General features: G+C 43.1%; 2 protein-coding genes across 2 annotated transcripts; one reads left to right on the plus strand and one right to left on the minus strand.

Moving 5' to 3' along the window:
• Window positions 1-1,387: 1,387 nt before the first annotated feature.
• On the minus strand, window positions 1,388-19,364 carry fam124a (family with sequence similarity 124 member A). Its single transcript, XM_076154789.1, has 4 exons — window positions 19,141-19,364; window positions 14,079-14,110; window positions 6,412-7,163; window positions 1,388-2,753 (listed from the first exon to the last, which is right to left on the minus strand). The coding sequence occupies exons 1-4, from the start codon at window positions 19,194-19,196 to the stop codon at window positions 1,926-1,928; spliced, it is 1,668 nt and encodes a 555-aa protein (XP_076010904.1). The 5' UTR covers window positions 19,197-19,364; the 3' UTR covers window positions 1,388-1,925.
• Window positions 19,365-20,923: 1,559 nt separating this feature from the next.
• On the plus strand, window positions 20,924-23,747 carry tsn (translin). Its single transcript, XM_076157277.1, has 6 exons — window positions 20,924-21,080; window positions 21,620-21,713; window positions 21,842-21,938; window positions 22,265-22,380; window positions 22,458-22,537; window positions 22,650-23,747. The coding sequence occupies exons 1-6, from the start codon at window positions 21,015-21,017 to the stop codon at window positions 22,878-22,880; spliced, it is 684 nt and encodes a 227-aa protein (XP_076013392.1). The 5' UTR covers window positions 20,924-21,014; the 3' UTR covers window positions 22,881-23,747.
• The last annotated feature ends 1,621 nt before the right edge of the window (window positions 23,748-25,368 follow it).

The following is a 25,368-nucleotide window of genomic DNA, read 5'->3' on the forward strand; positions in this document are numbered from 1 at the left end:
TGGTGTTGAAGGCAGAGCTGAAGTCCACAAACATTGAACCGTGTTCATTGGCTAATGATGACATCACCTCTGCAGTCCGAAGATGACTGACAGCATGACAACACGTTAGTTCTATTATTGGGTTTCCCCTTGCAGACTGGATGCGGACCTCACAAGCAGACTCGCACCTGTCAAAGACCTTAAATGGAGTGGAAAGAGCGAGGCAGGTTCAAATCCCCACAAACACAGGGGAGCAGTGCTTACCTCACCAACAAGCCTCTAACTTGGCTTTACTTCATGTATTTATCATCTCGAAACCAGTATTCAATCTGTACTAAATTACTGAAAATAGAAATAGCTTGTAAAGTATAAAGTATCATACGTGACCTTTTCCTTACAGTGATTCTTACCACGTGGTGATGAAGGCCTCTAACTTTACCCACATTGGCTGAACTGGAGAAGCTTTTCAAATGAACAATGATCTATATGAAGTATTTTACTCCAATGATTGATCGCACTTCTGTCTATTAGACATGTGTGTGTTTTGAGATTAAGATTTGAGTGAAATAGACATTAAATAAAAACTTTAAGCACTAAATCCATTAAGTTATATGTATTTCTATGGATCTTAACTACTTCAAATAATTTAAGTCCCAATCTCTTAAATTTGCATTGTAAGAGAAAGTAATGACTAATTGACTCTGGGTTAAAGTGTGCATGTGTGCAGATTAAGATATAATTGATCTGGGTTGCACAATTTAACAATTTCAGGCCAAATGGACCACAGCAAAGACTGACCACTGAGAAGCGCTATAGATCTGAGCAAATAGAAGGTTCCAGAAGGGGGATACACACTGTCCTTTCCTGGAAATAGAGTTTCACAGCAGCAAGCTTCTCTCCTCTTACTGAGGACTGAGACTGCTACAGAACCACTGTAACTTCATGTATAAAGGTCCTACAAACACCTTAATGTAACTTTGTGTGGACATATCTGAGATGAAGTTATGACAGTCTTAGTTTTCCCTTCTAAATAAACACAAGGGTCACTGTGACTCATTTCTCCATATCGTTTGCATTGCTGACAGACAGAATGAGCTTCACGGAACAAGAAATGTGCAGACAGTGTAAACTACGTGTTGTTCCTCCGTAAGTGGTTACAGTCTGTGGTTCCATGCCTTCCCTGACTTCAACCTGCTAAGTGTCTACAGCTTGCATACAGATGGTCTCACACATGCCTGTTTCCCCGGGGTTTTTGGTTTTACTTGTGACCATATGACTTTATTCTGACAAACAGGCTGTAACTCTCTACAAATGCCATCCTCGTGTCTTTTACTGACTCTTTTCTTTGTTGGTTTTTAAGTTCACACTTTGGACACATGCGGTATAAATAAAGTTTATTGTACATCATTATCTCTCCATAATTGCTGTTTTGCGTAACACAAATAAATAATGGATAATCAATCTTTTAAAGTTCCATTAAACTGGTAGTGTATAGTGTAATAGGTTTATTGAGCAGTATATGGACACTTAGTTAAGTGACTGATCCTTTAAATGTATATTACACTTTAGTTACTCTCATAACATACAAAAAGCATGCAATGCTCAAATCTATACACAACCAAAAGCATTATTATCAAAAACAGCAACTACATTAGCACAGAGCACTGCAGTGATCCAGTGTCCTCTGTAGTTTAACTCCTAAACACCAGAGGGCAGTGTCGAGCTGCGACAAAGATGACAAAAAGTGAAGCTGTACTGTTTTGCCTTCTCTTTCATTATTTCATGCTCGTATACTACTGACTAACACAGTATGTAGCAGAGATACGTAGATAAAACTATATATACTGTATGTCATATATATAAAGTACAGCATTGATACACTTTGTGTCTCGTGCTTATTGTCTCTCATTACTGGCCAGCAGGTCCTCCACACTTATACCAGTTCATCAAATGTAGAACTCTTGCTCCTCTGCATCGTGGTCTTCTTCTTCTCCTGTCTGTGCATCGAGGAAACACCTCTGTTCCGCTGACACACCGGTGGAAGTGTCCGGCTGGTTTAAAGCATCACTCAGGGCAGCGTGTGTGTTTTGGGGACAGGACCTCAGCATGGTTGTTGTTGTTGTTGTTGTTGTACTCTTGGCTGAGAGACTATTTGTTCTTACAGGAACAGGGGGGCGGACCCTTGTGGACGACTTACCCACGTTAGTCGGCAGGGTCGCAGTAGTGAAGGGGGTGCTGACATCTTTTGGTGGTGTTGGAGTCCATTGCGGGCTGGATTTGATGTAAGCAGAGACCACAGTGAGGTCCACACAGCTGCAGGCATTCACCTTATTCCCTGTATCTACATCAGTCTCTTCCGCCCCAATAAGGGCATCCACATTAATCCGGAAGGGTGGGAGGAAGGAGGAACTCTGGTGAAGGGAGCAGCTCCTGTGATGGGGGCTGGGTGAAGGCCCAGGAGACGAGCAGGTGGAGCGGGAGCTGGCTGAGCCCATGTTAGGTAGAGAGAACATGGAGCTGGAGCGATGGCCCCTCCACTGGCAGCTCCAACTGTCCTGGTGCGGCTGCTCATGCTCCTCCAGCTCTTCACAAGCCAATTGGAGCGAGCTGTGGGACACTTGGTGCTGGGCTCTGGGCCTGGATGATGTCCGATGATGCTGACGGATCCTGTACGACGCAACATTACGGGTGCACAGGGAAGGAGCTGAGGCTGACTGGGCGGCAGAGGATGAGGATATGTGAGGAGGTTTGTGTCTGAAGGGCGAACTCTGGACCTAAACCGAGGACGAGAAAAGCAGAATGTGAGTGCAGCACATGTGTTTGTGTTTTGTCTGTGTTTTATGGCCTAAAATCCCCCCTGAAACTGAAGCAGGGTGGAAGGTCTCCTAACACGGAAACACACACGCGTATAAAATGGAAATATCTCCAAACCCTCCTTGAGTGTGTGTGTGTACCTCTTTCTTTCCCTATGTGTACCTGTGAGGTAAAGCAGCCCCAGTGGAACACAGGAAGTGGCCCATCTGAGGTCCTGTTCTAGGTTCTGTGGGGGATACAAATGAGGGAGATGTGTTCTGGAAGCTTCACCTCCCTCGTCTGGGTTTCTACGCTCACTCTCTCCCGTGTTTCCGGTCCAGCCACTGTGAGTCAGAGCAGCAGCTGGGGGAGCCATCAGGATCCAGAGGATCAGGATCCAGAGGACCCCCCTGGGTATCACACCTCCATTTATGTATGGAGGACATTACAAATCAGACTGCTGAGCTAAAATCCAGATCACGCTTTAACATAAATCTACTGACCGATCCAAGAAATACACAAATCATTTATTTATCATTCAGTATAACTTATTTATTCTTGTATATAACATTGTATATTTTGATTAGATTTGATTCCGTTTCCTTTTTCTTTTTAATTCTTATTTCTTCGTTTCATACATCTGTTTTTTTCAGCACTTTGAAACTGAGCTGCTATTGTGAAAGAAATGTGGCCCTGAGATGAATGAAGACTTTCTGATGCTGATTGTACAACAGCAGTACAAGTAAAGGCTCTAGAAGTAAACACATAGTCTATACTACATTCAGTCACATTGCAACTCATCTAAATCTAAAAGAAGTAAGATAATGGGGAAATGAATGATGAAAGGGAGGAAAGGAAGAGAATGACAGAAGGATGTGTGTGTGATGAGATTACATATTCATTAAGCAAATTTAGCGAAGTGAGTTACTCAAGCTGTCACACACACGGAGTGTAACACGTACAGCAATCTAATGTATGGTTCAGTACAATACTCACATGAAAGTACTGTAGCACTGCAGCTACTCTGCACCTCTGCTGCTGAGTGACATCATAGAGTGATAGATTTCCCTGTTCTGAGACAAACGTTTCCTCTTTGAGGAAACTCCCCCTCAATGCTGAGACTTCTCCATGTTTCTCACGTCTGCTCAGTCATCCAGCTTTCCAAACCAACAACACACACAGAGGCACAATAACTCTTCAAACAGCCTCAGCACTGTTACTGTCACAAGGTAACAGATTTCCAAAACTATGGAAGACATTATACGAGTCTCCTGAGCGCAAGAATCGTGTTTACCTGGACTCCACCTCTGACAACCTGCATGACCTGCTGCTCCAGGAGAGAGACTCTTGATAACAGGACTGCACTGTATTTGGCTTATATCATTCTCTCTCCCTCTCCCTCTTTCTTTATGCCTTTATTGTACCTTTGTATAATCCCACTGGAAGTTCCTATTGCACACCCAGCCGTTCATTCATAGAGAGGGAATGCCTTTTCATTTTGTCCTTACACATTTAGGTTTTTCTCTGGAGTTTTTCCCTGACTTCCTTGAATATTTTTTTCAGCTCAACCAATCCGTGCAGACTTTACTGCCCCTGCGTGACAGAAGGCTTTCTTTCTAGCTATGGTCTCAGGTAAGTTAAGAGGACTTTCTGCTTGATTAACTTTCACCAAACATGTATTGATCTGGTGTCAGCAGCAGCAGCAGCGACATGCAGCTTTGCTTTGTCTCCCTCTGCAGCTCATTTTCAGCTCTTTTCTCTCTTTTTTCTTCTCCTTCACTTCTCTCTTGTCTGGCTCTGTTTCTCTCCGTGTTCTTACTGGCAGCGAGTCATGAGGCTGTCTGGCTGCACACTCTGCTCTCACACACAGGAAACACACAGTGCTGCTGTGGATGTGTGACGATGTCGCTGAATGACACTTCACAGACGCCAAACAAACTGCGCAGGTGTGTGTGTGTGTGTGTGTGTGTCTGCTGTCTGAAAAACATACCCAGAGTTTGTGACTGACTGAATCTATGGATGAAAACCTGTAGATCTCAATGTGGTGACGGCATGTTTAACATGTGGGCTTCTCACAAAGCTGCTTAGAAGTCACAGCAGGGGGTTGTGGATAATGAGGTTGTTGACGTGGCGGTGATCAGAGCCTTAATCTTTATCTGCTTTCTCCTCTTTGGGTGAAGCCAGGTCAGCCATAGGTCGACCTCAGCAAGCTAAAAATCACTGCCGACTGAGCCTCGACTGCAGCTGAAACTCACTTTCAATCAACTTCATTTTGTGGTTTATGCACATAATGAAGCCAACAGTGCTGCGGTTTACAACACTTCCATCAAACTGCAAGGCTACAGAGGACACACCTTCACCCTACTGCCAAACAAGTCATGTTTGAATGTTAAACTGGCCCAGAGAGACAGAAACAAATCTACTTGTCGGAACAAAATGTAATTTAAAAAGGAATCTAGGATCCAGGGGGACCAAGGACTGCAGGATCCAGGGAGACCGCTCACTCCAGGTCAAGAGAAACAGGGAAGCAAAAACACTTCTACCACTACAAGCCTACTATAGGGGCTTTGACCCATCATTGCTATTACATCATATTGTAGTCAAGAACCTAATGATGTGTTATTGCTGTGTTACATTGTGAATGACAACATAACACCAAGTCAGCGGGAAGTTAAGCTTCATGCAGACAGATTAGCATTTCACGTTATGTGTGTTCCCTCATGATGAATCTAGTGCTGTTCCACTTCCACTAATGGACCACTACTAAGACAGCCTGGAAATTCAGAACTTATCTTCACGCCGTCGGCTGCTGTTCCCTCTGAAATGGACACCCTGTGTGTCTGGTGTGTGTGTGTGTGTGTGTGTGTGTGTGTGTGTGTGTGTGAGAGAGAGAGTGTGTGGTGTGAAGTGGTTGGATGTTGCATGTTCATGTAAATTGTGTATAGTCTGGAAGTATGGATGGACGGTTGATGGATGGATCCAAGAGCAGTCCAGATGAAGGAGACTGAAGGCTTCTTTGTGTCTGTGTGTCTGTGTGTCTGTGTGTGTAGTGCAGGCTTGTTATTTTTGGCAGCAGGTTTTGTTCCACTTCATGTACTCAACGTGCCGTGTGGTGGGAACTTTTTTTTTCTCTCTCTCTCTCTCTTTCTTGCACATTAGAAACAGTGCTAGGTCTGTGTTTTTCTTGTACAACAACACAAACTGTTGAGAGAGTGACTGTGTCATCTCACCCTGACCTCTGTGTGATCCTGTCTGCATCTGCAAAATAGCAAAGAGCGACAGGACGGCCATGTGGCAGTTTGTTGATGCTGTAACTCACTCCCTTTCTGTGTTATTATCCGGTTCAGAAAGGTTCATAGCCCTGCATTAACATCTGGGAATTTAGTAGAATATGTAACCGACTTCTCTTAGAAGTCTTGAATGACCTCACTTCTCTTTCTACTGACAAACAAGATGAAGAACTTGTTTGACCTCTGGCCTGTGCACATGATACACGAGTGTGTGTATAGTAACTCAGGTCCCAGTTATTCAGACGATGAATGATCTGTACTGGGTAAGGGAGTTAGATGTATTTGATGAGTAGATGAGGTTGATTCAGAGTTGTGAACCCCGTCAGACCCCAAACCCTAATAGTCTCACCTGCAGCAGGATCTTATTCCCATCATAGTCCGCCGTCTGCCAGCGCACCTGACTGATCGGGCTGCAGGGGTGCGGCAGCAGAGGAACCAGCGCTCCGACATCTCGTACCCTCACTTCCAGCACTGCCGACTCCAACGTCTGTGGACTCTGACCCCGTGGTAACCTCTTGAATGACAGCTGGATCTCCATATCCGCGTTGGAGTAAACCACAAACAAGCAGAAGTCCTCCTTCTTTTGAGCGACCCTCCTTTGGAGTAGCAGCTTGTACAGTCGCACCATGTCGACATAGTTCTCATGGCGGCAATACACGGTAAAACGCACAATCTCTTTCCCGTAGTGAACCTGCCGCACAGCCCAGAGCGGCGTCCCAGGGGCCAGGGAGAAAAAGTCGTGACTGCATGGTGATAACGGCAGCATTCGCACGCCATTGCTGACTCTCTCCGCATGGTGGTAGCGCCAAGGCGGCTGCTGCAGCATGCGGTGCAGCATCAGTATCTGCTCCTCGCCTCCATATGCTTCTTGCAGGAAGAGGATGACGGCTAAGGCCGGCTGGCAGGCCGCAGCTTGGTGTTTGGGTCGGGTGTGCTGAGAGATGAAGGCTCGTTCGGAGACGCGAAAGAGCTCCAGCTCAGGGTGAATGTATGCCAACACGCCGTCTGCAGCGCTCTGGAGGAACCTGCCCTGGCCTGGATCAGCAATGAGGTGGACACTGACGAGAAAGGGATCCTGGAGCTCACCCATGGATAACTCACCTCCACATCCAACCAATCAGGAGGGGAGAGAAGGAAAAGAGACAAGAAGAGACATGAGATCAATCATGAGAACATGGTGATGTGCAGGTTGAGGTAAATGAGGAGAAACTGATGGATCGTTTCCATTATTGGTGACAAGATGGAAGAATGAGGCTAAACTATCCTTAATATGATCAAGGATTCTATTGTGTGTGAATAAGACCTGAGTAATGCGAAGCTGAAACAACAGCATGACACCTTCAATCAAACCCTGACTCCTGCAGCTCCCATTTAGCCTTTCTCACCCTTTGTCTTTGTTTACTTCAGTTTTTCTTACACCCCTTTCTCCAAACTCCCATGTTTACCCCCCACGCCCCCTCCCTCTCCTCTCCTGCAGGTCCATATGGAGCAGTGGGCTCATTAGTGCCATTATGAGCTCATTATTGAAGCCAAGAGGAATGTTCCAGAACAATGAATCAAGGTCTAGCCTCCCACTGAACCCATGACCTAGGAAAGCCCGGATGTGGGATTGCTACTGTAGAGCCGCTGTTTTCACACATTTTTCATTTTCATTTTTCATTTGGCCAATTTTGGTCATGGGGGTCAACAAACAAGTACTTGGTGAGTACATTGAATATCTTCTACGGCTGTGTGGACATTCCTGTGTTCAGCACCTGGGACAGTGTAAGACAGAACATGACACTGTGATATTACAGAAGCTTTCATCGGCCTTCGCTCATATGGAGGAGAAATGTCACATAGAATGGAACCCAGTGTGTGTGTCAACTTATTACACTGAACTGAATACGTAAGGAACCACGTTTAAAATATCGTGATCCCCCAAAGGAGAGAAGCACACCTTTGGTTGACTCATGGAGTGACATGCAAACAGCTGTTCCAGGTCCATCTGTCCTGATGTCCTGATAGCCTGGATGAGACTCATAAACTGTATCATTTTGCTGTTAAGTCACTGGCTCGCAACATGTGTGTGGAGCCAGTATCACCTCCAAGCAACTCCTGCTAAATTTCACAGCCCATAGGTGGCGCTACAACAAGGCAATCACTTTAAATGGCCATCACTCAGTGGTGATGAGTCACTTCTTGGTCCAACTGGTTCATGCATCACATACTGACTGAAACTTTCTCTCCATCCATTCTGTTCTCTCCTCTCACATCACTGTTCCTGGTCTTTGCCTTTTCTTCTCTGGGGACTTGCCCCATTTTCGTTTGCCCTTTGAGGCCTCTGAGGTATTTTGGGCTGAGAGAAAGGACGCAGTCTATCCGTCACTGCCACAGAGGAGTGTTTGACCAAACAGGGACAGGGTCTGTCTCACCTGTCCCACTGGCATTTGCTAAAGGACAGTTTGTACTTGACCAAAGAGGTGACATTTGCAGAATGTTAAGATCCAGTTACACAGAAAAAAAAAAGGTTCCATTAGAGGTGTAATGACCTCTAATATGTCTGTGATAAAGGAGTTCATGGCTGGAGTCCATACCTCCATCAAGGCCCAACAGTTATCCCATTATGACTTTGTGTCTCAATGGTAGGCTATTATGAGGTTATTGACAAGAAGACCATGATCAGTCTCCCTGCAAACCAACTAACTTTGGATTTGATCAGTTCTGGTTCCAAAGTCATTGACAAAACCGTTGTTAAATCAGGTCGATGTAATGAGTGTCCATGTCCAGGCTGGTTACAATGGACTGGTCCATTCATGAGAAACAGTACTGATGAAAGAGCCACACCCACACCTGATGCCTAAACAGTTACGTGTATGTTCTATCTACTTTCACAATGTTCTAGAGCTAATGTGAGCCATGTCTCCAGTCTCATGTGTCTTCTTGCAAAGGTTCTCAGGTCCAAGTCTAACTACTAAAATAATTCTGAATTAGAGCCAAAGATCCAGGTTCCCTCCTCACGGCCCTCAGTGTCTGCCTGACATTTTGCATTACAATCAATGTCTGATGTCAATATTTACCATCTGAAACACAGATAGAGAATCCTAAGATTAGATCCTTACTTGATGGCTTACTCAGCTCTTTGTAATGATTGGTCAAAATTCAGCGATTCATTATAATCCTAATAATGATGAGGTTCATAAAGGTACAACACTGAATGCTGCTGTTTCACACAGCTGAGCTCCACCACAAGTAGAATCATTTCACAGTGAATTTGCCTGTTCATCAACCTTTCTGGGTGCACAAAAGGGAGCAAGGTTCCTTCTGCTGCTGTGTTTCATCACAGAACTCCTCAAAAACTGATTTGTAAAAGTACATCAACTGTGGTCCGGTACAAGTGAGACTCTTTTCATAGTGTTCATTCTTCAGATTCAATCCTCCATCAGTCTTCAATGTTCTGCTGGAAATAACACTTTGTTTATATCGCTTTGTTTATATTAACAGATATTTCAGACTGCAGTCACAAGTATACAATTATGTAAATGTATATATAACAAAGTTCATTTTACACAAAACTGACATGGACACTGACAGCACCACACCAATGAGAAAGCTATTATCAGCTGAAACCTGTGATTGGTAATAAATAAAATAATAAATAAAGATTATTAATAAAATCAAAAATAAAATAAAATATATATATTTTATATTTTTATATAAAAAATAAAAAAATAAATAAAAATGAATTTATTGTGTGAAATCTTTTATTTATTAAGAGGGCCTTCATTGCATCTTGGATCATGGCAACAACCTTGCATACTGGAGACTCCACTGAACGTCATTAAAAAAACAGAAAAAAAGAAAAAAAGTCTTGCAGCTTGACACCAGAGACTGAAAAGGCTGACGTAACAACCTCAGTGTTAAAAAGCTTCCACAATTCCTGTAAAATGATTATAAAATTGTTTCCATAGCATTAATGTTGGGACAGCGAGCGGGTAGACTTAGGGACATAAGGACTTGTGTCTGCTCTGTACTTGGGACCTGAGTGGCAAGAATTGAGATAAAAACAATAACTTCTGGCTGTTTGATGGCAGGTGACCATGATATTATGAATACTATTAATAAATACTATAAAATACGATAAATACTATTTCTCTTATTGGGTAAAATATTTTAAAAAGCAAAAGGAAGATTTGCAAAAGCTTTTGTCACAAAACAGTGAGACAGATTCTGTGGGAACTCACATTTAATCACATTTACAAACCCGATTTGCACATCAAACTGCACTGAAGGCTGCAAGGAGCCAGAGAGACAAATACATGAGAGATGAAGTCAGACTGTGCTGGAGGGGTGTGACAGTGTGTGTGTGTGTAGAGCTCAGGAGTGTGTCTGAAAGCTCTTAATCCACTACAGCCTTCAAGATGATGCCAATGTTCCAATGTGGCTCACACACACACACAGGTTGATGACAGACACCTAATCGATTAGCACATTTACAGACGGGCCTGTCTCTTCTTATTGGTGTGTGTTGTAAGTGTTAAGCAGCAGCAGATGCATGCCGCCGCACCGAGATAACCCAGTGAGATAAAGCAACAGGCCTCACCAGTGGCCTCTGCACATATGAGAGTGATTAGCAGCCAAAGCTCCACAAAGGCCTCTCAGTGTGTACGTGCATGTGCATGCAGTTGTAGCTTGCTGGGCTCTGGGTGTAAGTCAAAATAACCCAGGGAAGAAATTCAAGCTGGGGTCCTTTTTTTTCATCTGGTGGAAGAGAAGGAAAGTTCCAGCCGTCATACGTCATCATTACTGGTGCCCAGTGAATTACATTGTAATGGTTTGTTCTGTTAAAGCTATTCTCTTTCATATGTCGACCCTGTGCACACACACACACACACACACATGAAGTCATGATATTCTTTGTCCATGTAAAAGCATTTTTCATTCAACAGACTGAGTCATATAAAGACTTAAACCACAGACAGACAGTGTTCTGTTGAACATTTGACTTTACTTAAATGAATCTGATGAGAGAGAGATGAGAGATTACCTCATGAAACACTATGAGCAATAATCATTAAAGGATTCATCAGCCTTCTCTGTGTTTTTATTTTCTCTTCATTTGACCTGGTTTTACTCAAACATTAATGTTATGAGCATTCATTCAGATACACACTCATGAGCTGAGGTTTAGAAACAATGCTGCTTCAATTAAATCATTAACAATGAGCTGAATGCAGCATATTGAGCTGTGGTTTAAGAATCCCCATTTGGATGCACTTAAGTGGCTCATGGCAAGAAGCTTGTATGTGGTGTTCAGCTTGGGAAAAGGAGTGTGTGACTGCAAGTGTGTGTATGACTGAGTGTGAGCATTATGGGTGTTCCAGGATCCATCAGGTTCTTATTCAAATTGACGGCGCTGAAAAGTGTCTTTGGCTACCATCAGTGCCGGTGGCTTGGTGTGTAAAGTGATACCACAGCAGTGTGTGACAGCACACACACAAGCTTCATCAGCTGCTAACCAATCTGCTACACACGTGAGTTACAGTGGCAGCGATGGAAGGTAACTAAGTACATTTACCAAGGTACTTTGTGCTGCTGAAGACTCAAATAAGGCACCAGGAGGACAAACAGCTGATGAATACAATAAAAGCTAAGCGATCTTGTGGATTCTGGTGTTACACTATAATGGAATGCCTTGTAAAATAAATGTTCCTTAGCTCCTATTTCTCCTCACAGTGCCCTTCACTCAAATGCCTTTAACTAAATGGATCTCTTCAGAAACACACTTGGTTAGCAGTACTTCTAATTTGTTTGTGTGTGTGTGTGTGTGTGTGTGGTTTTGGGTGTGTGAGAGGGAACCTTTCTCTCTGTTTACATGTCTGCATGATGTTCACCAGTGCAACATGTCACCCAAACCCATTCTTGTATTCTGGTGAAGAAAAAGAGTAAACATTGACTGCAGTACCTCAGCAGAGAACATGTACAATTTGTGTAATTGTGTCAAGCTGCGGCATGAGGAGCCTCGCGTACATGACATGAGTTTCTGCTTCTGCTAATCTGCTGCACGTCTGAGCCAAACAGCAGACAGAGCCTGCAGCGTGACTGGATGCAGCAGCAGCAGCAGTCTGGAGGAGCAGAATGCTTCACGATGCAAAACAGACTCATCGTTTCACTGCTGGTCACACACACACACACACACACACACACACACACACACACACACACACACACACACACACACACACACACACACACACAGAGACAGAGACAGAGACAGAGACAGAGACAGACACAGACACACACAGAGACAGGCAAATATAGGAGGAGAAGTAAATTCATATTCTTCTGACACTACAGCTTCAAATACCACACTATTAAAATGAGTACACACAAAAATACAGCACAGTGTGTGTAGGAAACCTTTGGGTGTCCTATTTTCCTTTTGGAGATCCCCCATTAATAGAAGTTTGTTTGCCTGTAGATTTTCACAAGCTTATAGATTCCAATAGGTGAGCTGTAACTGTGTATATGTGTATGTGTGTATATCTGTGCATGGTGTTGTTACAGTGTGACCTCTGTTCTGTTTAAAGCACACACACACACCCCCTGCCCCACCATGGGCCCAGACACATTCATTACTTTGACAGCCGTGCCCCTCTATCACACATAATGTATATTCAGACATGCACACTGGAGACCTGAAGTCCACTGGGGTCTGGGTCAAAGGTCACTCCAGCTGAACGGACACTCGTGGAAAGCGAGGCGGTGTGTGCGATGAAGTGTTTGTACTCTGCTGAAGCTTACGGCCTGTTGAAAATGAAAAGCTGGTTTTGGGTTTGTCGTCCATGTTGAACACGCTGAGTATGAAACACGGATTATTATGAGCTCTGTATAAAAAAAAACCCACTAATCCAACAGTGTGGCACTGTTTCTTTGTCAGTGCAATTGTGATTTGAACTGTATGACATCATGACACAGCTTAGCTCAACCATCACAGTGCTTATTAACCAGGCCAGTGTGTACTTAGCATGATTGTGTTCATGTATTACTCCCAATGTGTTTATATGAAGAGAGGATCATGAACACATTCAATTATTACCTCCTTAAAACCCCACTGAATCTTTTTAACTTGACTACATTCAAATATTCTAGTCCCAATTCTCCAGATGCCCCGATACATTTCCTGCCTCACACACACACAGTTTGATAGATTTCGTATTAAACACGTAAACAAGCTTTGTATCTTTGAAACCTTTCTAAACTACGCAGCTAAATTTAAAACCCAGTTCCTATGTGACACACAGTGGCAGGATAGCTTTGTGTCTCCACTGGGCTTAAGGCTGCGCTGCTCTGAGGGCAAGGGTCAAGCGCTGGGACCACTTGAATCAACATAACCGGGCTCTGGACCAGAAGCTAAATATACTGTCTGTGGAGACAGGAGCACCTTTGCAAATGGACACATCGGTGTGTGGACAGATGCACAGACATTCACACATAAACACACAGAGCTGCTGTTGTGTATTTTTCTTTTCACCCCTCCAGAACAGCATGTGTCCCTCTGTCCTTAATGTCCTCTGTCCTGCATGTCCACATCCTCACACAACATTGCACAGTCACAATATGGAACCTGTGGCTCACTGCCCAGTACGTAGTCTTAAGCATTTACACCCTCTTAATGGTTAATGTATAGTTATCTTAAAAACTAATACAACTGACACAAACAGATAGTGAAATACGCACTGATACCAAAATCTTATTGCCACACAGACGGAAAAAAGAAGCTCTCTCACACACACACACACACACACACACACACACACACACACACACACACACACACACACACACACACAATCCTCCAACCCTTATCCCTGCTCCCCTCTGTGCGGACAAATTGGAGAGCGGATTTATTTTGTCAGTGTGTATTAGGTAGATAGAGTCCTGAGCTGAGCTACTGTGTGTGTGTGTGTGTGTGTGTGTGTGTGTGCTTGGTCACGTGCGTGTGTCAGTTTTTTATGTTGCTGCTGGTTTACTTACTGCTTGCTGAGGACAAGGGACTGTAGTCAGACCTGCAGGGAAGGACAGGAAGAAGAACAGAGAGAGAGCAGGCCAGCATGTGTGTGTGTGTGTGTGAGAGAGAGAGACATAGAGGAAGAGAAGAAAGAGAGAAAGGAGACAGGAGTTTAGGTTATGACGAGCAATCAGTGTGATATACAGGAGGATACACTCCTATTTCAAACAAAGTGCTGACAGCTTGTGAACAGTAGGAGAGGATCCCCTGCAAAGGTCAGCACACACACCGAAGCTACCCATTTTGGAGAGAAACACAAGAAGATATCTGCTCATCTGATCACTGACACATTTAGATGTAACATTGAAAATTCGATGACATAAGGGACTGATATTTCATACTTATATTCCTCCTTCCGTCCTCTATCATGGCAGAGTCATCCTCATATAGGAGGTGGAGCCATGAGCCTTGAAGATTTTCAATCAGCCAGTGCCAAACTAAACTGTCGGGTTTGTTCTTCATACAAATGTGACTGAGTAATTTTCCATGCTGGCAGTCAAACTCTTCTAGTGATGCATGAGCAGGGAAAGGTGCATGGCCTTTTGAGAAACGTTCCTCAACATATTTACCCGTCCCTAAACCTTCCTTTGATACATCAGTTTACATAAAACACACTGCGGAACACGTCTGTCCTCACAGAACAGCGCTGGGACTCCATCTCTAACCTAATAAGGCCATCCAAGCTGCAGGACGTCAGGAAACAGAGGACTGAGTCTGTTTCCTGCAGCAGGAGGTTATCAATCTAGCTGAAAGTGAAGATGTGAATGGATGGCAGCTGGAAGCAAGGAATGAGAGAACATAACAGACAAAATGGTGTCCAGCAGAGGTTCAAAATATTGGATTATGGGAAAGAGAATATGCAGTGTCGATGGGAAGATTCAGACAGAAGGACACACACTCGTCACCTCGTTCCTGCACTGAGAGAAAGGAGGCAAACCTTCTTCATTAAGGCAAAGTTTACGAGTCTTGACAGTGGAGGTGAAGGTAGTAGTGTGTATGTTGGAGGAGTGGAGAGGGGCTTAGTTTTGACGACTCCCTTGGTGTGTGTGTTAGGTAGGCTTTCCTCAAGCCATGCTGGAGACAGACTGCAGAGAGCAGACCAGCTCCAAACCAACTTCACATGGTTAGCTTGGTATGTGGAGAGCAACACAGTCAGGTGTTTCCAATTAGCCTATTACACTGCAGTACATTGCTATAATGGAGGTTCATAATTCTCCAAAACATCTTCTACTTTTGATATCATTAACATATTGGAAAACAATTACCGATCTGCACATTCAGCAGACATTGACCGAGACAAGAAACCTTTTATAAGCACGCACAATCCACCTGATGAATGTAAGAATACCACTACACTTAAGTTCTCTGAACAAAAACTGTGTTAATATTGGAGGGGAAATTCTCCTAATTTCTTCATTGCTTTCCTGAGATAATTAGACAGTGTTCTTACAGTATGTCTGAGTATCTAGTGTGTCTTTTTACATAAAGTGCAGCTTAGCTTTGATCACTTCTTCTTCGCACTTTGGATTTTGATAAATTGATGACCACAGTAATTGGAGGTCTGATGCTTCTCCTCTTCATTCAGCCAATGAAAAAAGATGTGAATGGTTTTCTAAAGGTCAATTTGCTGATTATTTCCAATAGATGTCTGTGACAAATCAGATTCACAACTGCTGTGTACCTGCAGAAACTGCCAAGAGGCAATACCTGGAGGAGATGTGTGGAACACAATATAGTCCTAACTTGGTTTAAGAGCGAAAGAAAACTCTGTGTATTGGCTTTAACTCCTAAAGTCAAGTCAAGTCAAGTTTATTTGTATAGCCCAATATCACATACAATGTCTGAAAGGGCTTTACAGACCCACAACATCAGGACCATTCCCAACCCAAAGCTCTCAAGGAAGACGAGGAAAAACTCCAGAGAAAACCTCAATGGATAAGGAAAAAAGGAAGAAACCTCGGGAGAGGCAATTCCATGAGATTCCCTCTCCACGAATGGCTGGGTGTGCAATAGGATATTATTTCAATGCAATGAAATATTAACACTTGATGTCGAACAACCTGTGTGGTCATGTCTAAGGAGCACAAGCACTGTTCACAGCTGTTTCATTTAGTCCTCTCATGACACACGCTCACACACATGGTGTGTTGTTTGGTTCCAGTTTATAGATAATGACATAGCTTGGTCCCAAGTGAATATGCCCTTGACATTAACGTAAAGAAGTCAGACTACTCTCTCACTGTCCAGCAGCACAAAGAACAAGGAGGGCTTGCCTGAGAGCTGAGCTGCGTTTACATCACAGGCTGATGTGGACCAAATCTGATGTTTTGCCTCCATGTGACACAGATAGTATGTTTCCTGAGCGTCAACAAACCAAATCAGATTTTTCCCATCATACATGGGCTACTTGCATCTTAGTTCTTAGTGCTGATCCATATCTGATCTATGGCTATGCCATCAGCTGTTGTTTTATTTTATCATTATTTATTTCTACATATTTTGTGTGGCACACTTTCAGTATCCACAACTTGCAGGAAGTAAAAAGAAATATGGAGGACAAATACTGGAAACAAGAGGGATCAGTGGAGAGATCAATCACAAATGTGTTAGCTTCTATCCAAGCTAAGCTGGAGGTAACACATTGCAACCCAGCAGCAGTTAAACAAGACATTCTGTGAGAAATGGCAGGGATGGTATGAGATACAGGCCATTACTGACATGAAACGTTGAGATGATGTCTTGTCTTCATGATTCACATTTGTGTTTGTAAGTGACTTTTGTGCCCTATAAGGTGAAAACGCACACATTCAACAAAAACATAATGCATGCACTCATGAACGCTGTAAATCTCCTCATGAGTTCTCATCTGAGTATGAGTAGGTTGGATTTGGACCCTTCAAGCTGGACTGTGAACACGATGAAGTCTAGATAAGATAAGACAAGATACTTGCACATGCAATTCCATACAATGTTGTTATATTATCACACGTAATTTGAAATTTGTCTTGCATATCACACACACACACACACGGATTACAGCCATGATGCGGCGCCCCTGGAGCAGTTTGGGGGTTCGGTGCCTTGCTCAATGTGTGCCCCGGAGGCAAACTGGCAACTCTCCAGCTACCTTTGTGCGTGAATTGCAAGCAACATGACAAATAAATCTTACATCTTATCTTTAATTAATCTTTGATTTCAAGCTTATGTAAATCATTTCAACATCAAAAACACAATCATTAGCTATTTTGTTTTTAAATTTTTATAGCATAAATGTATACGTACGTGCTATAAAAATTAATTAACTACACTTCACATTTACCTATTGACTTTTCTAATCCATTCATCCATACGTGTGTGTGTACACATGAACCTGTGTTGATTGAACATTTCCTTTTGCCCCATGCATGAGCAGCAGTTTCAGGTTTGCTTCTGAATGCAGCTCACCAGTTCAGCAGGATCAGTCCCAGTTAGTGGGTTTTGCAGAGTCCTAGGTGCATCTTATCTAATCTTACCTAGTGTGTCCATCAATACAATGAGCACCACTCCTCCAATCGTCTCCAAACTTGGCAGAACCATTGTTAAGGGCTCCAGCATGTGCACTTTGTGATTTTACATTCCATTTTGCATTTTATCCTTCTCGCTCATTTGGTTATTTGCATTGACAAACTATAAGTGTGAGTTGGGAGGAGACATGAGCAGAATCATGAATGATGTCACGGTTGTTGATGACATAATCGTCACATACGCTACTCTGAAGAGTCATGAATGATGCCACAGCTGACACATATTACCTTGAGAGCACATTGGAGGACACTACTGGTGATGACAGGGCGGGGGGCTGAAGTGGGTAAAAAATCAGAGGTATTGATTATCTGTGGTGGTTTACACCAGGCTGATGAACTTGGAGTGTCCCAGGAGGGTGACGCCCCCAAGTTAGCAAGACAGTGGAGGTATGTGGCAATACTTATTTCCTGACACACAACTGCAAGACAGACACAACAGATGTTTTCACCCCTTGCCTGTCTATATAGTTGTGTAGTTGATATTCATTGTTCACCATGACCTAATGACCTTATTGCTGGCTACGGCTATGCTTCCAACTATTAAACATTTCAAAACAATAAGAACAACTAGCTTCTAAATTGTCCAATTGATGGTCTGACAAAGGCATCTAGACCAAACTCTTTTTTAATTGTTTAACTTTTTTTTTAAACTCTCATTTATTATCAACGTAGTAACAGTCGCAACAGTTAGACCTGCAGGGGGAAATCCTTTATTAATAGATTTAAACTGCAGAGCTGGTGACTTATTATAAAGCCCGGCAGGAAGGAAGGAAGGAAGGAAGGGAGGAGGAAGGACGGATGAGGTGTTTATATTTAGGATATTATATCTCATGTTGAATGTTAAATCGGAAAGCTTGTGGAAATGGCAGAATCCACTGCCATTCCATTGAGAGTCAACAGATCACCTACAAAAGGTCGTATATGGTCTCTGACAACATCACACACTGATCCTTCACAGCCTACAGTCCATCACTGACACAGGCAGTGATCAGAGTCAACCATGCATTCTTTCAACTCTATTTGTCATCTAAGTATTAATTAAACCCAGTCAAGCATGCGGCTATACCCTCATTAAGACGGCTTATTGGTCTGAGTTGTAATTAATCGAAGTAGATTTAAACTGATGATTATGTCATAGTATATCTATTTTCAAATTAACAGTCCGGCTATGTCTGCAAGTTGGCTGTTTGGTCCGAACATAAACAACAAAATCAAAGCTATTTAGTTGAATAGAAACAGAGAAAAGCAACAAATTCCTTTAGGAGTAGAAGAGAAATGTGACTTTCCCCCCTTTTTCGTTTTTCAATATAAATGACCAACGCAATCATGAATCAACAGACAGTTGTTCATTACTAATCTCTCGCTCGACTAATCGAATAGTTTCAGCACTTCCAGTATCTGCAGAAGGTGACATATTAAAGTGAATATCAGAACCAACACTGGTTCTGTTTAGTATGGGACTCACCCTCCAGTCTCCGCTCCGGAGTCCACGCACTCATCGTCTGCTGAGGTTCTGTCCATGTCACCAGCTCCGGTGGGCAGCAGAAGGCTACATGGTCGATCAGTTGACCGGCTACAAACCACAGCGGGATTTAAACACGAAGAGGCTGACGGGCAGAGAGCGACTCACTAACTGAGGCTGATGTCTGACTCTCAACGTAATTCAACTAAGTTTGCTAAACAAGCAACGTCAGCTGCGCTCGGTGATGCTGCCTTCAGGAGCCGTCGGGAATATGAACACAGTTAATCATCCTGGAGTGAAAATTGGTTAGATTTGTTTATAGATGTGCGACGGTGTTGGCGTGTGTATTTGTGAGGTTTTGAATATTTTGTGTAAATGTGAGATAAATGACAGACAGGAAAAGAGTCTAAATAGAAAGAAAGACGTGACGAGAAGTTCGTGTATTTGAAGAAAGAACAACATGGTGCATGGTGTATTACTTCAAGTTTAAATCCATGATCGAATCTCCATATCGTTAATTTGGTTAAATTCTCAGCTTCAATGCAGTTCATTGAAATTTATGCTGCATAAATAAATATTTTCATCACTTGTTTTTCACTTCAATACTAAACTATACTACACAAGTACACTACAATGATTCTGATATAATAGTAATAATTACAGTTGTAATGAAAAGGCTTTATTTGCATTCAGTCCAGTTTGGAAGAGAAAAAAAGTAGTAATGTTAAATATTTAAAAAGTGGAGGGTGGGAGGTGTGGAGACAGACTGAGTCCCAGAGAAGTGCCTGCCTGCCAGGGTCGCTTTATTCTTCCCGTTTTCCTCCCACTGTCGTAATTTAATGCCCATTTGGCATTACCAATTCCCACCATATGCCGCACCACAACACCATTGTTTTACTGAAGAGGGCTTAAATGACCCGGTGACACCGGGTAGCACCATGAGGCATCTTTAACCACTTTTTCCGATGGGTTGTGCGTGGAAGTTGTGTGACAAGTGAGATAGTCACTGATGGTGTTATTTTGACCGTTTTGCGATGCACCTGAAGGCAGCATCCATGAGTGTTCTGCTTTAGCGTCATCTAAAGGAAAAAATAGGTACCCCATCGTGTTGGTCCACCGGTACAGTTAGAACAGGGTTCTCCAAACCTTTTTTCCCCTGATGGCTAATTTGACCAAATAAAAGTGTCCACTTGACCTTCCATCACTCACACTATCGCGCACTAGCCCTAGCCGGACACAGTACACCCGGCGCACTTTCGCCGGTGCGGACGGCAGATTTCTCAATGTTGGTGCTCTGGGGCCATTAAAAACCTACACACTGTCTGACCTCTTTCTCGCGGTTCAGTCTGTTTTCAAATAGACCGGATGATTTTTGTTTGATAGCCAGTTGTTTTTAAGGCATTTTTCTGTTTGTTTGTTTTTTAGAGTGCTAGTTTAAAATCCTTCCCATTTGAAAGGTTTATCAGCTATTTTCTATTAGGATACATTCAAATTTCCCCCAGGCCTTTATACTTTTAGGCCCTTCTAACTTTTTCATACTTCCAAGTACAGAAACCTGAGCTGAAATGTTCATCAGGCCTCAATCGTTAAAGCATTTAAAGCAGTCAATACATTATTCTTTTTTATATTGTTTTGCCAAAGACTCCGCAAAACCTTACAGAAAAAGACGAACACTATCTTCTCTCTGTCATTTATCGTTATTTATCGGAATAACATCATTCATATCATTAACAGTGATTGGTGCGCGTGACAACAATACCGTAAGCTTATCACGCGTCATCACCGTGCGACACGTGCAGCGCGAAGCGTCGCGGTTCTGTGTTAGCGTATTAGCGTGTTAGCTTGTCAGCGTGTTAGCAGCCAGGTTGGATAAAAAAATGTCGGTAACCGATATGTTCAGCTATATTCAGGGCTTCCTGAGCGCAGACCAGGATGTCCGAGAGGTGAGTCATGATGCCCGAACACACACTCAGTCACGTCGCTAATGGCAGCGCGCCGTGTGAACTGTGTGAGCGGCTAGTTTGAGGCTTGGCAGAACCAACGCGCTGCCTCCTAACGTCACAGCGCTTCATCCAACGCGTTCCACCCTTTAGCTCAGTCTGTCAGTGACACAAACCGAGCTGATGTACCTGTGAGGATCACACATGTAGGCTACCTGATGTCCAGCTTAACTATGCATGTCTGTCATATATGTAATATTGAAGCGACGTCACGTTAAACTCAGTTGAGCGATTATTAATCCAAAAATATTCGGCGTTAATACATTAATGTGGAATTAGATGAGCTTTAACACTGGGCATTAAAGCCCACATATAAGAACTTATGTAAGATAACATGATGATAACATGACTAGATGTGATGCTTCAGTCATCCCATAAGTGACTGGCAGGTCTTGTAATATTACCACTAATACATGAAATCAACTACGAGGGTTGATATAAAAGTAGTAGGTACTGTATGACAGTGATCTGTATCGTTGTAGGATATTCGTAAGGTGGTCCAGGTCCTGGAGCAAACTGCTAGAGAAATCCTCACCTTACTCCAAAGTGTTCACCAGCCGTCCGGCTTCAAAGAAAGTAAGTGACTGACACAGTGCTTATAGTTTGGCTGCTTGCCCAATGTTATATCCAACAATGTTTGTCTTTTTCCCTTTTTGAACTTCTTGTATGTTTAAAATGACCCTTTCTTTTTTTTATCCAACTAGTTCCTAACAAATGTGTAAAGGCTCGGGAGTTACTCTGCACAGTCAGGACTCACATTGGAGACCTAAAGACGAAGTTTCCAGTGGAGCAGTACTACAGGTATACAAAGTATTTTAACTTTGTATCTGTGTCATTAACACTAGAATGGAACAATACACAGGCCCCCTTTGGGACATACGCCTGTTTCTCTACATCACTGAGTGTAACATTCAGACGGTCCCTTATGGCAACTGTTGAGAGACAACCAATCAGAGGCTTGTCTCATTATACTGACGATGCTTACCACAGATGGCTCCTCTCTGTGCTGTCATGGAACTTGCTGTGTATGCACCGAATTGAAGAGAATGGAAGAGTGCGGTGCAGACCAAACAACCTTCACCGTGGACACACTTCAGCAAGTTTTTCCTCTCTCTGACCTCCTCTAGGTTTCATGAACACTGGCGCTTCGTCCTGCAGCGCTTGGTTTTCTTATCAGCGTTTGTGGTCTACCTGGAGAGTGAAGCTCTGGTGACCCGGGAGGAGGTTGCTAACATACTGGGCAGTAGGTACCAGCTCCTCACATGGTGTCTTCAGTGTTAAGCTACGAGCTCTGCTTCATTCTGTCTCGTCTCCCCACAGCTGAGGTGCTACGAGAGAAAGGCTTCCACCTGGACGTGGAGGACTACCTGGCAGGCGTGCTGATCATGGCCAGTGAACTGGTGAGTCTGATGGAAATGTCCAGGATGTAAATCAGTGTAAGCAGAGACCAACAGGGACCTGCAAGGCAGATTTGGCTCATTCCCTTACGTCATATTTTGTCTCCACCTTCAGTCGAGGTTGGCGGTCAACAGTGTGACAGCAGGAGACTACAACCGACCGCTACGCATCTCCTCCTTCATCAACGAGCTGGACTCAGGCTTCCGTCTGCTCAACCTGAAGAACGACCCGCTGAGGAAACGCTACGACGGCCTCAAGTACGACGTGAAGAAGATCGAGGAGGTGGTGTACGACCTGTCCATCCGCGGCCTGGCCAAGGAGCCCGAGACTGTGGGAGACAAGTAAGAGCCCAGAGGTGCTGACTGGCTGTAGGAGATGGAGGTCAGTCCCAGACTGGGGTCTCCCACGGGTGCTGCAGATCAGAGACTTCATCCCAGCTGTACGGCAGAACCCAGGGACCTGCCTGAGAACCCAGCAGCCAAGGGCAGAGAGAGAGTGTGTGTGTGAGAGAGAGTGTGTCAGCAAGAATGAGAAGTAGATATGTGGATAGATGAGGTTCTGTCAGCGCATGGAGCTGCTCTTATCCTGAAGGGTCAGACAGGATGTTTGGTTCATGGTTGGTTTATGGAAAATGTTCATACGTGTTTGTTCATCTTGTTTTTGCACCTGAATCTACCTTTCCAATGTGTTCTATTGATGTTCAACTCCTTCTGGAGTAGAGCTCACTCAGTGTTCTGGTAATCAGCTTATATTTGGTTCTTTACAAAACAAAAGAATGCTGAATGTGTTTGTGTTATCTGCTGGTTATTCTTTAGACCACTAAACATAACAATGGCAACACTAACAAAGACCCAGGAGCCTCGTTTAGGAACTTTGTGTGTGTTGCAATCATGTATTTTCATTGTAGGTATTTCACTTTAAACCTTGACATGTTATTGATGAGGCTCCAGTGGAGGTGAAGCCAAACAGATCACTGTTACTTTGACTTTGTGTTCCTGCTGTATATGACTTATGTGCTGAAACATCACATCTCCATGAATATCAGATTGTATCCTGCATTATTCTTAATGGTTTCCCTGTTGTTCACCTAAGCTAAAGCTCTTTCTTACAGTGCAGTGTTGCTCACAGTCTGTTGTATTTCAGTCTCATCCAATTTGTGCTTTTGTATTTCTAAGTGCATTTGTTTCGTTGCATTTAAATGATTCCATCTTTTCCCGTGTTTGAAGCGTGTTTGTTACTAACCCTGGATTTGGATGAGTACATGTTGTGGTTCCACAACTCCTCAAGCCAATACAGTATAGGAGAGAATGCCAAACGCCAGGTTGCATTTAAAATCATTTAATATAATTCACAATATATTACACGAGGATATATTCCATTTTCAAATGAAGGTGAGAAAGAAAATCTATACAATTAATCGGGCTTGTTATTGTTCGGAATACTGAAACATCCTCCATCAGCACAGGAGTGTGAGCAGTGTTTGTGTGTAGTTGTGTAAGCACACACACCTCTTCTGCCGCCAAAACACAGTGATTGACTACGTCTTCAGTGCTACACCATGACAACAAGCAGCGTCAGTATGAGGGTGGGTTTGGTTTGATGACGGGGTCAGTCTACTGCCTGGAACCTCCTGAAATCAGTGTTCTGTCACTTCTTTCAGTGATAATATAGAGAACTAAACAAATAATACATAGCAAATACCAATGAATCTGCACATTGACCATGATAAAGTGCATTAAATAAAATAGCATAAATAAAAACACCATGAAGAGTCAAACACACATCCGGATCAGGTGACTCAGCAGCGGGTCCAGCAGAAGGAAAGATGACCTGGAAATGACCTCAACCCAGTGCCGTTTAGTAACACACAGACAGGGGGCAGTGTTGGCCCTGTCGCAAAGATGAATGCTACTGTGACATGGAACAAATACTTCAGTCCATTTAGCCTAAATCAAATACTAAGGCACAAAAGCTCATCGCTTTCTGTCACATCATAGCACAGAGTCAGAGTGAGATGGATGCGTTTCTGGCAGGTGTGTCACTCTTCATCACTGACCTTACTCCAGACTGTCTGCACCAGCCCGACCACTCAGTGTGTAAGATCATCGTCTTTGCCAACTAACCAGTGTGTCATTTAACTCATTTATTACTAACGTACACACTTCCACATATATATTTATACATTCCAGCTGACCATTTTCCAGGGTTGGGGTTATTATTATTATTACAAAAACAGAACAGCAACTTTGCCATGAAGTGTTCAGTAAATGTTTTCATCATATCTTCCATTAAACTTTCCAAGAGACAAAGAGAGCTGATATTCTATTCTTCCACTGAAAGAGTCAGAATATGACACCATAAACAACATCACTCTATTAGAATTCGTACATTGGAGCGATTTGTAATTGCAAAGTGATCTCAGTTACTGTATGGATGCTGTGAGCTCCTCCGTTTCAAGTCTCAACAATGTATATGATACATTAATGAAATGTATGGATGCCATTTATCACACAATGTCATAAAATCCATATGAAATGATGAATTATTAATGAAAATTCTTCACAATTTGGATGTGGTATTGCTTATATATCAGCACACCCGACAACTTGTTTAAGTGCTGCAGAAATGGATACAATACACAGGTAATCGTAGTATCTTATTCATATACCTTGAGCATACTTCATGACATGTTACCTGTTAACCCCTAACTGGAAAAAAAAAATCAATAAACTGGATGCAAAACACAAAATCAGGAAATTGTTTTATCGCTTTAGTCCAATGGAATTTAGATGAAAAAGGGCGGACTGAATTGCACAAAATAAAGTTAATCCGA

Source organism: Genypterus blacodes, unplaced genomic scaffold, assembly GCF_046128005.1.
Source record: "Genypterus blacodes isolate CSIRO-AG114 ecotype Tasmania unplaced genomic scaffold, CSIRO-AGI_Gbla_v1 ptg000008l_1, whole genome shotgun sequence".
NCBI lineage: Eukaryota > Metazoa > Chordata > Actinopteri > Ophidiiformes > Ophidiidae > Genypterus > Genypterus blacodes.

Coding starts and splice junctions, on each gene's coding strand:
- fam124a (XM_076154789.1), bottom strand. CDS start 19,196: ATGGACAGAACCTCAGCAGACGATGAGTGCGTGGACTCCGGAGCGGAG. Junction 7,164..14,078: donor TCCCTTGTCCTCAGCAAGCA/GTAAGTAAACCA, acceptor TTGGATGTGGAG/GTGAGTTATCCATGGGTGAG. Junction 2,754..6,411: donor GGAATAAGATCCTGCTGCAG/GTGAGACTATTA, acceptor TCCTCGGTTTAG/GTCCAGAGTTCGCCCTTCAG.
- tsn (XM_076157277.1), top strand. CDS start 21,015: ATGTCGGTAACCGATATGTTCAGCTATATTCAGGGCTTCCTGAGCGCA. Junction 21,714..21,841: donor GCCGTCCGGCTTCAAAGAAA/GTAAGTGACTGA, acceptor TTATCCAACTAG/TTCCTAACAAATGTGTAAAG. Junction 22,381..22,457: donor GGTTGCTAACATACTGGGCA/GTAGGTACCAGC, acceptor GTCTCCCCACAG/CTGAGGTGCTACGAGAGAAA.